General features: G+C 45.0%; 1 protein-coding gene across 1 annotated transcript; it reads left to right on the top strand.

The window, feature by feature from the left end:
- The first annotated feature begins 2748 nt into the window (after window positions 1-2748).
- On the top strand, window positions 2749-9163 carry smg8 (SMG8 nonsense mediated mRNA decay factor). The gene is made up of 6 exons (XM_014968814.2): window positions 2749-3622; window positions 5010-5910; window positions 6107-6252; window positions 6682-7003; window positions 7536-8089; window positions 8399-9163. Exons 1-6 carry the CDS (start codon window positions 3002-3004, stop codon window positions 8606-8608), a joined length of 2754 nt encoding a protein of 917 aa, XP_014824300.2. The 5' UTR covers window positions 2749-3001; the 3' UTR covers window positions 8609-9163.
- Window positions 9164-10752: the final 1589 nt, after the last annotated feature.

Below are 10752 nucleotides of genomic sequence, written 5' to 3'. Positions count from 1 at the left end.
TTGTTAGTATTGTTTTTCATTCATTCTTTTTAAAACTTTTCATCATTTTTATTTTTTCATTTTTTCATTCCCTCTGGTTATTGACACCATGCAGCTGAAGCGATTTTTGCTCACACTTTTTTTTACTTTTTTTTCAGTTATATTGAGTAACCGTGGCAACAAAGATTGTTTTTACAGCTGGGAGCAGCTGATTGGCTGATTAGCATCTCAAAAGCTCAGCAAACTCCAGGCTTCATGCAGAGAGAAGCAGGAAGTGCAAATCTTCACGGATCAGATGTGTGACTATAACGTCTCTCTGCTTTCTAACAAAACAGCCAGAAAAGATTTAAGAGGTGCAACAAAAGCAATTGAAGTGGATTAGTAGAACTTGGGGTCATCCAGGATATTACTGAAGAAAATCGTCCGTTCTGCCCAGATATTGAGCTGTTAGAATCTCACAAACAGCAACAGCATTCAGTCAGAGGCGTCCTCAGATTCGTTGCGAGGTGAACTGCTACTGGAGATCCTTCGTGCCCACAGTGTCACCCACAACGGCTCTAAAGGTGCTTGGATGATGTGAGTTAGAAGAACATTTAATTTCACTTTGGGATAAATTACTTTTTTTTTTTATCTAACTGAATAAAGTAAAAGCATATCAGTTGAGGGGGCAGAAAGTTTTTCCAGCTCCGTAGTTTAACAGAAATCACCTGCAGTTCAGAGGAGACTCTGCGTCCTTTCCAGGACCAGCGTTCTGCCTCCAGCACGCTTCCCTCTGCATGTCCTGAATAACAGATTCCCTAGAGACGGATCGCGCCACTGCAATGATTTCTCCTTCTCTAACTTTATCCCAGAAAAGTCTCATCCTGAACACAGCACCAAGCTCACCTGCAGCACCAAGCTCACCCGCAGCACCAAGCTCACCTGCAGCACCAAGCTCACCCGCAGCACCAAGCTCACCCGCAGCACCAAGCTCACCCGCAGCACCAAGCTCACCTGCAGCACCAAGCTCACCTGCAGGCTGCTCACAGTCAGTTCATCTCAGACGATTCTTCTAAGAAACAGATAATTTTTATTAAGACTGGCTTCTAACAGGTTTTATGTTTCCTTTTAATTGTTCATTTTAAACTTTATTTAGCCAGGGAAGCTGATTGAGAACAAATCCTCTTTTTAACAATGACTTGTTCAGGAAATATAAAAACATCACACAGCAGAAAACAGAAGAATATCATAGAACAAAAATAAAAATACAACCAAATTTATACTGACTAAACCAGGAGTGCTCAAGTCCAGTCCTGCAACTTTTAGATACACATTTACTCCAACAGACCAGGATTGACTCTGATCAGACCCGGGTTAGGGTTAGAGGTTACAGGTCAGAGGTTGGGGGTCAGAGGTTAGCCTAACCTAACCCGTAAACTGGATTCAGGTGTGTTGAAGCATGAAGCACCTGGAAGCTGCAGGACAGAAGCTCTGGAGGACTTGAGTATCCCTGGACTAAACAAACTACAACATACAGGATAAGTCAACAGCTTTTCACTGAGTTGATAAAAATCAATATTGGAGTTAATCTTCTGAGCTTTGGTGTTTTTGCAAGTCGTTCCAATAATTGGTGCAGCAAAATGAAATGATTGGTCTATTGATGTAATTAATTTATTAGAATGTAAAATGCAGGTATTTCTGAAAAAATGGATGAGTGAGGCAACAGTAGGAAGGGTTTGGTTTTTCCAGTGATAGTTTAAAAGATTAATTTGTACCAATTTATTAATCTGGGTGAATGGAGTGATGGTCAGTTAACAAGACGACTATCATGGGTATTAAAACCTGTGGTGGATATTGATAAAATGTTTGATTTTGGATGTGTTCTGTTTTTATCAGTTTTTTATGCTTTTATCATCCGTTTTTAATCTTTGTTTCTATTTTAAAGCAGCTTGTGGTTCTCTGACCTGTAAAAAGTGCGACATAAATATTTTCTTTTTGCAAGGCTGCAGCACTAACAGTGATGCACATCACGGCATGGTTAGCTTGTACTGTTTCTTTAAATGATGAGGGAGGTAGATGGACTTCTTTGGGAAAGTAAATGTCAAAGGAAATGTATTCATTAATACATCTAAAAAAATGAAAACTGTTGACCAAAGGGCTCTGCATGTTTAAATGCCAAAGAATAAAAAGTAAATAAACAGGTTTTGAGATTTAATGAGGTTCTTAGTATTAAAAGACAAGCGGTTATAAAATTTCCTCCAAAACAGAAAGCTGCCCTGAAAAGGACATCTTTATGGTTGTTATGGAAACTCAGTTAACCCTTTTTGTGTAACAATGTCACTGGTTTGTGCCAAACAGCTCCTCTGTCCAAAAAAACATTAAATTGGAATGGTTCTTGTTACTAACTAGTTTTTTATTGACCAATGACATTGAATCTGAACTTGAGATGAGAGATTCAGACTTCAGACAAGACAAGCGTTGCTCTGAAACCAGAAGAGGATCTGTCTGTTTTCAATCAAAAATATCAATGCCAGTTCATGGTACCACAATAAACTCGCTGTTGGTATAGTTTAAGTATTTCCAGTGATAGAAAATATTTTCAAAATGACTTCAAATACCATCATTAGATTGTAGGGTTGAATGTGCATTCCAATGGACATCAGGAGTTGGGATATATTAGCCAACACTTTACTATTTATTCTGTAAGCATTTTACACCATAATTAATTCCTTTCATTTCATTTGTTTATCTTTGAGGATAAACTCTCAGACTTTCTTGAACTGTTTAGAAAAAAGTCCCCTTTATTTCAATGTCGAAGAGGTAAAAATTAGATGAATCTTGTTCTTTGATAAAAAAAAAAAAAGGTGTGTTTTTTTCTTCCACATGTTGTTAAATTTGCTTTAATTACATCTTGAGTAACATTTTTCCAAAACGGGGTTGTTAATTTAAATAACCAGGTTCCTACCCGGTCCTTATAGTGAATGGAACCGGAAGTGTGCTGGGAAACCGTTCCGTTTCTGTTTTCATTCCGCGATTCTCCGTCATGAAGGAGGTGAAAATGGCTCCTCCGGTGGACCTCGGGGCTCTGCTTCGGGCGGAGCCGCAGGAGGACGCTTCTCACCGGGAGGACGGGCTGTGTGTGGTCGGTGTGTTCGGAAAGAGCAGCACCCAGACCGGGCCTCTGAAGGAGGCGCTCATCAACACGCTGGCGGACAAACACATCTTTTCTCTGTTCGGGTCGGAGGAGGGCGACTCATCGGACAGCCACGTCCAGGCTCTCTACGACCAGGAGAACCGGGTCCTGTACCTGCTGCTGTCCTCCGTCTGCGACAGCCGGCAGCTGCTGCGGGCCTGCCGGTCCCTGAGCGCCGGGATCAGCCACGCCGACGCCCACGACTTGTGGAAGGGCCTGGACCGCCAGCACTGCCTGCACCTGCTCTACATGTTCTCCGTGTGCCACGTCCTGCTGCTGGTCCACCCCAGCCAGACCTTCGATGTGACCTACGACCGGCTGTTCCGGGCCCTGGACGCCCTGCGGCAGAAGGTCCTGCCACTGATCCGGGCTGCCATCAAAGACTGCGCGGTGTCCAAAGAGTGGAAGCTGAACTGCAGGCCGTGTCCTCCGCGGCTGCTGTTTGTCTTCCAGATGAATGAGACTCTGAAGGTCCGAGCTGCAGCTTCTGCTGCTTCACTTCTCATTTCATGTTGAAGCTTCAGTCATTGGCCTTCCAAACCCTTCATTTTCTTCAAGGGTTTGGTAGTGGCAGTGTTTCTCCACCCTGGTCCTCAGGCCCCATGTCCTGCATGTTTTAGGTGTTTCCCTTCTTCCACCTGGATTGTATCTGTGGGTGATTAACAGGATCTGCAGCACCTGATGGTCATGCAATCATTTGGATCAGCTGTTCTGGAACAGAGGCTCATCTAAAACATGCAGAGCAGTGGGGTGAGGACCAGGGTGGAGAAACACTGGTCTAAAGGTATAAAAAGATTTTCTTTCATAAACAGGAAAAGTCCAGAATTGAAGGATTTTCAGACTAGGGAGACTTTAAAAAAGAGAATTAACAGATTCTATTTTTTTCCACCCATTACTTAGTAATCTCTCTCCTTGACGCTCATTCCAGTCATCCTTCCATCAGTTGGTCCATTATCCATCCATCCATCCATCCATTCAGTGCCAGAAAACATCTTTTCTGCACATTTATGGATCAGAAACAAGTTCATATGAATATTTATGACAACCTCCCTGTTGAGGAAACTTCAGCACATGTTCTCGTCGATATGCAGGCGTTCTGATCAACGTTCCTACAACAGAGCAGGTGAATCCCTGCAGGCTTTTCAGCGTAACGACCTGCCTCACCTGGAGTCTCCCTGCTCTGCAGAGTGCGCTGCATGAACAGCATGGATTGATTTTGTTAAAGCTGCAATTAGTAACTTTTCTAAAACTGTTTTTTCCACATTTGTTCAAACTGTCACCATGTTGCGACAGTTTGAGACAGATAATCTGAGCAGATCAACCTCCTCCCTTAGCTGCTATCACCGTCTGAAGAAATGAACCCAAAACAACCAATCAGTGCCAGGAGGTGGGGTTTAGCGCTGTCAGTTAACTTAATGCATGTGCTGCTAAATATGCTAATGGTGAAGAAAGAACTTACCATTACACGAAAACCCTTTATCTGTCATTCACCATGCTTGGTGGCTATGCTAGCTGCAGCATAGCGGAGAGCAATGGGGAAGGGAAAACTGGGATGAACAGTGCACCACAAGATTGTGATTGACTGCTCCCGCCTGATTGGTTGTTCTAGTTAGCACTGGGGGAAGACAGTGGAGCTTGAATTTTTTTTCATACATTATCTCATAGCAAACTAATATAGCAACAGTTTCAACAAAATATGTAAAAAATATATTTCTACAAAAGTTCTGCAGCTTCAAGTGCAAGCTGACCCCACCCTTTAGCCCTTAGTGGCCTGGCCAGCAGGAAAAGTCCCGGTGCTCCCGATGGCCCGTCTGCCGCTCACAGAGTAACTCGTTCTCTTCTCTTTGCTGTTCCAAAGGTCCCTGGGAACGGCTCAGACTCTGGAGGAAACCCCGAAAAGCCCAAGAAGCATTCCCCGAGGAGGCGTCTGCAGCACGCTCTGGAGGACCAGATCTACCGGATCTTCCGTAAAAGCCGAGTCCTCACCAACCAAAGCAGCAACTGTCTGTTCACGGTGCCTGCCAACCAGGCCTTCGTCTACGTGATCCCAGCAGCAGATCACGACCCGGTCGGCGCTTTGCTTGGCCAGCTGCGGTCCAACTGCATCTTGTCGGATCAGGACTCTGCCCCGGTCCTCACCGGGCCGAGGAGGTACCAGCAGATGCGTAGGTCAGCTCGGCAGCCCAGCGGCAGCAGGGAGTCCGGCGGCCCGATGGGTGGCCAGCTGGTGGACTGCAGCCTGAAGGAATTCCTCTGGCAGCACGTCGAGCTGGTTCTGACCAAGAAGGGCTTCGACGACAGTGTCGGCCGTAACCCCCAACCTTCCCACTTTGAGCTGCCGACCTTCACCAAGTGGGTCCAGTTGGCTTCCCGACTCTACCAGGTCTTGATCTCCAACACCGACGAGGAGCTGGCCGAGCTGGCCACCAAGGTCCAAAGCCAGGCGAAGGTCTTGGATGGCTTTCTCGATGCCGACACAAAGTTCTCAGAAAACCGGTGTCAGAAAGCTCTGCCTCTGGCCCACAGCGCCTACCAGTCCAACCTCCCTCACAACTACACCACCACAGTCCACAAGAACCAGCTGGCGCAGGCGCTGCGGGTGTACAGCCAGCACGCTCGAGGCGTGGCCTTCCAACGCTATGCAGTACAGCTTCATGAAGACTGCTACAAGTTCTGGAGCAACGGGCACCAGCTGTGTGAGGAGCGCAGCCTGACGGACCAACACTGTGTGCACAAGTTCCACCTGCTGCCTCAGCCAGGTCAGACGCTCCGCCGGACAGCTAGCAGCTGCTGGCGCGGGATGCTACGCCTAGCGGCTGCTGGCGCCACTGTTGATGAAGAAAGTTTCAGTGAACATTATGAGTTAATCATTTGGAATTAATTTTAATCTAATAGTTGACAATTAATCATAATTCTATCAGCTGTTTGCCTCCAAAATTAATGTAATTTCTGCAGGTGAGAAGCCAGACCTGGACCACAACCCGCCCATCATGAACCACAACAGCAGGGGGCGCTCCACCAGTGCCTGTAACTGCGGCAGGAAGCAGGCACCTCGAGACGATCCCTTTGACATCCAGGCTGCCAACCACGACTTCTACCAGGTCAGGTTCTACACTGCAGACCAGTTCAATCTATTTCTAGATATCTCCCTGCAGAGCAACTTCTGACAGACCGACAGGAAGTAGAGTCCGTTTCCTGTTTAGAGAACCTTTCTTTGTTCTCTGAGATTGAACTTGACATTGAACTGAAATCATAGAAATAAAATAATTCTCTTTTTGAACAATTCATGTTTATGGAAACATTTCCCTTCTCTGATTAATAATAATAATAACAGTTGTTTTACAAATTCATCTTTCCTACCTTTATTCCATCCTCTCTGTGATATTTTAACAATACGGTGTTTTCCTTATTATTCTGAAACTCTATTGGACCGGTATCAGCCCGTCTAACCGTTCAGTATTTTCCCGTCGGCTCGTTTCGTTTCCACCTGAAGGAAAGCAGGTTTAGTTTGTCTCTTCTGTCGTACCCAGAACCTTGAGGAGAAATGTTGTGGGAAGCTGGAGCGGATCGACTTCCCGGTCTTCCAGCCCAGCACTCTGGACCCGGCGCCGGCCTCGGACCGGGCCCAGCGGCCGCTGTCGGAGACCTCGGCTGACGGGGAGCGGCCGAAGGAGCAGAGCGCGGCTCACAGCCACACGCCCGGCGACGCCAGCCTCAGCCTGGCGCTCAGCCTGGGCCAGTCCACCGACAGCCTGGGGGCGTACGCGGATGCAGATGCGGCCGACGGCCCGGTCCAACCCAAGAGGCCAAGCCTCGTGGACCGCCAGCCGTCCACCGTGGAGTACCTGCCAGGTAGGGCGGCCGAGTCGCTTAGGGGAACACCGGCGAGTTTTTTTTTTTTTTTTACGGCGGTGAAAAACTTAATATCGATAAATCAAATGATGACGTCATCTAAATGACCTCCGCCTGTCGACCAAGGAGCAGATCGCGGCTCACAGCCACACGCCCGGTGACCCTCTGCGAGTTTCTGTTCATCCCATAAAGTCAGAGAACCTCCGCTGCTGCTGCCAATAAATTTCGTTCCACCTCATGATTGCGTCCCATTTGTTGTTGATTCTTCACAAAATAGTAAAGATTTTAGGTCTTTATGTTTGAAGCCTGAAAAGCGGTAAAAGGTTGAAAAGTTGAAAGGGGTGAATATTTTCAGAAGGCGCTGTATATGAAATGATTGGTTTTGCATACATTTATATGAATATATCTTATTAAACAAAATGTTTTTAAGTTATATATTTGGCCAAATCCAATGAACAAAGCAGAAAAAGTGGCATATGGTGTTCACATTGCTGCTATTGAGACATGTAAATGTTTTTGTCTTTGTCTCCAGGAATGACGCACTCCGCCTGTCCCAAAGGTCTCCTCCCAAAGTTCTCCAGCTGGTCTTTGCTCAAACTGGGACCAGCAAAGTCCTACAACTGTCACACTGGTCTGGAGCAGCCGGGCTTCCTGCCGGGCTCCTCCTTCCTGCTGCCGTGGGACTTGGTGATCCGCTCCCGCTCAGAGGAGGACGCTGGCCCCGCGGAGCCTCTAGACGGAGGGACGGCGTCCTGGCCGGCGCCCAACAAGAACCCGGTGGGGAAGCGCGGTGGCGCCGGGCCGGGCCGGAGCCGCCGGAGGGATGACGCGGCGCGGGCCTTCGTGGGGTTCGAGTATGAAGACGGCCGGGGCCGGCGCTTCATCAGCAGCGGACCCGACAAAATCGTTAAGGCGCTGGGGCCAGGCGGCGCCAAAGATCCAGCCAGCAGGGTGCTGAATGCCGACATGCCGCTCTACGTCCCGTCGCCCGCCCAGGGCCGCGGCCTGAAGCCGCACTTCGCTCAGCTGGCTCGGCTTTTCGTCGTGGTGCCTGACGCGCCGCTGGAGATTACCCTGAACCCCCAGGTAAACTACGGCAAGCCAGGAGTGCCACGGACATTCATGATGAAGCCATTACTGAAAGAGTTGTGTCTTTAGCTGCTGATGATACAAACTTTCATTTAAGGAATGTTTATTTAAATCCTTATTTATTTATTTGCATCTGACTTATTCTAACAATATCCAGAAAGCTGTCGGCTCTCTAGCCCCAACCCTTTGCTAAAACGAACCTCTGTCTCATGATCTGATGGTTCTGGTGGTTCAACCTGAATGGAATTGAATTGTGATGGTTTTAGTTCTTCTGCTGCTTTGCTCTCAGTGTTTTTCTGTTTGCAGGTGCAGCCCGGCCCTCCTCCCTGTCCGATCTTCCACCCTGAGCAGACGGAGGTGACGCTGCTGAACGACGGCTTCTGGGTTCTGCGCTTTCCGTATTCCTACGCCACCGAGCGCGGGCCCTGCTTCCCCCCCAAAGAGAACCAGCCGCTGAGCCACTACAAGGTGCTGCGAGGCATCCTGCGGGCGACCACGGCCAACCCGCCGCAGTGACCCTCGGCGACCCGCGGCGCTGTCACTCGGCCAACCAGGTGCCAGAATCCAGTCTGGGATTTTTAAGACGCACACAGGAGTTTATGGGTTCATTTCTGAAGAATGGAAGCATCATCATTTAAACATATAGCTATCATGACCAAATGGCCTTTAGTGCGTCTCTTAATGCTGCAGTGATTTCTAAAGCAAAGCTGACGAGCTCCAAAAATCAGATTTTGATTGTTGAGGTTTTTTGACTGTTTTTAAGTTGTTGAAGGAAACCAGATTTATGTACATTTAATATTTTTTCTAATTTTTATTAAGTTTTCAGATCAGACATGATCTGAAAATGTAATTTTCCATTTTATTAAAATAGAAGCCTGTAGGGGGCGCTGTGCATGTGTTTGTTTGTTTTTTGTCCAATCAGGGATTCCTGTTGGCTTCATAAGTTTCAGAACTGAAATGTAACGTATCATGCAGTCTCTCATCAGTTAAAAAATGTTTAGTTTGGTTTCTGATTTAACACTAGAGCGCATTATGTTCTCATTTCTCTAAATAAATAGCCTTTAATTGTCAGAGTCTGATTATTTTCATGGTTTCTTAAAACCCTCATTTCGATGTTCTCATTCCTTATTTCACATTTTGTCCACTAGATGGCCACACTTTGTTTTTAAGTTGCTGCGGAAACCAGCAGATTGATTTCCTTCCAGATGAACACAAACAATAAAAAACAGCAATAGTGGAAAATATCTTCAAAAAGAATTAACTTGTTGTTGGTAGCAGCTTGAAGACTGATGGGGAGAAATAAATGTACTAAGTATGTTAAATTTGAGCCTTAAGCATGCTTAAAGTCAGACTAATCATGAATATACTTAAAGTTCACTTAGGATTAGTTAACTTAAAGTGTGACATTTTGGAACAACTAATTTTGTGCTTAGTGTACTTTGTGCTTTATATTACATAAAAAGCAATAATATACTTAAAGTATCAGTATAAGTTGTTCAAAAAAGTTTGTTGAAGTACACTTAGTGTATTAATAGTATTGAAATTGTATTAAACATGCTTGATTAGTTTATTCTGAGTGAACTATTTTTGTGATTAAAATACATTTGGAATGTATTAAGCATTACAGATCTTATATATCAGTGTGATCACAGTATGCTACAGTTACACTTTTGGTTTATTATAATTGCTAATGAAGTAACTTTTTAGTTACTTTAAGTCTTTTATTAATTTGGTAATTGTAATTTGGTAAATAATGACATTTTAATACAAAGTTACTTTAAAAGTTGGATTAGAAGTCCATTAAAAGTGCCAACTTTGAATTAGAATGTCATTATTTACAAAATAAGGCAAAGTTGGCACTTTTAATGGACTTTTAATCCAACTTTTAAAGCAACTTCTCAATAAAAGTGGTATTATTTACCAAATGACACTTTATGACACAGCAGTTCTGTCATGTCAGTCTTTTGCACCCCGTCAAATAAAATGTTACCCACATTTTTCAAGAGCCAATATACTATAACAAAATTGTACAAATTGTCAATACATTCAAAGTTTACAGACAACATGCTTATGAAAATTAGCGCAATAAAACGATAGGTACATTTTAGAGGAAATGTGAAAACTGTTTCACCAAGGATAGAGTATTGTTTTAATACAGTGTCACAGTATCCCAGTTTTACTGCAGTAATATTTCTCCTTCCTAAGAACAGTGAGGATCAACGACAGAACATTTCCATTCACTGCACTTTACAGAAACCTACAAAAAGAACAATAGAGCAATTAAACAGAGAAAGCATTTGTATTTTAAAGAATACAGAAAAAAAAAATACTTATGTCACATATGTGGACTCGCCATATATGTGACATCAGAACTGATTATGACTGGGACCGGATGCCTCGGGTGGAAAAACATTTCTGGGTGTCTTCTTTGCCTGTTTATGTTAAAACTAGAAAAAAATAGTCAACAATGTCATAGAATCAGTTGATGTTGGCATTAACTATGAAGCTGTTTTAAGTGTGGATTTAAGGAGACAAACTACCTTAAAATCTTTCCATCCATGATCTGAACAGGCTGATCCCTGCAGGGTGGGGAGGGGGGCTGGTGGTGCCCATCTCCAGCAGCCATCAGATGAGAGGCAGGGTTCACCATGGACAGGTCA

Source organism: Poecilia mexicana, unplaced genomic scaffold (assembly GCF_051168715.1).
Source record: "Poecilia mexicana isolate PSO_F unplaced genomic scaffold, ASM5116871v1 scaffold_14, whole genome shotgun sequence".
Classification (NCBI taxonomy): domain Eukaryota; kingdom Metazoa; phylum Chordata; class Actinopteri; order Cyprinodontiformes; family Poeciliidae; genus Poecilia; species Poecilia mexicana.
This window is presented reverse-complemented; position numbering and strand designations above follow the sequence as displayed.

Coding starts and splice junctions, on each gene's coding strand:
- smg8 (XM_014968814.2), top strand. CDS start 3,002: ATGAAGGAGGTGAAAATGGCTCCTCCGGTGGACCTCGGGGCTCTGCTT. Junction 5,911..6,106: donor CCACCTGCTGCCTCAGCCAG/GTCAGACGCTCC, acceptor TAATTTCTGCAG/GTGAGAAGCCAGACCTGGAC. Junction 7,004..7,535: donor CACCGTGGAGTACCTGCCAG/GTAGGGCGGCCG, acceptor CTTTGTCTCCAG/GAATGACGCACTCCGCCTGT.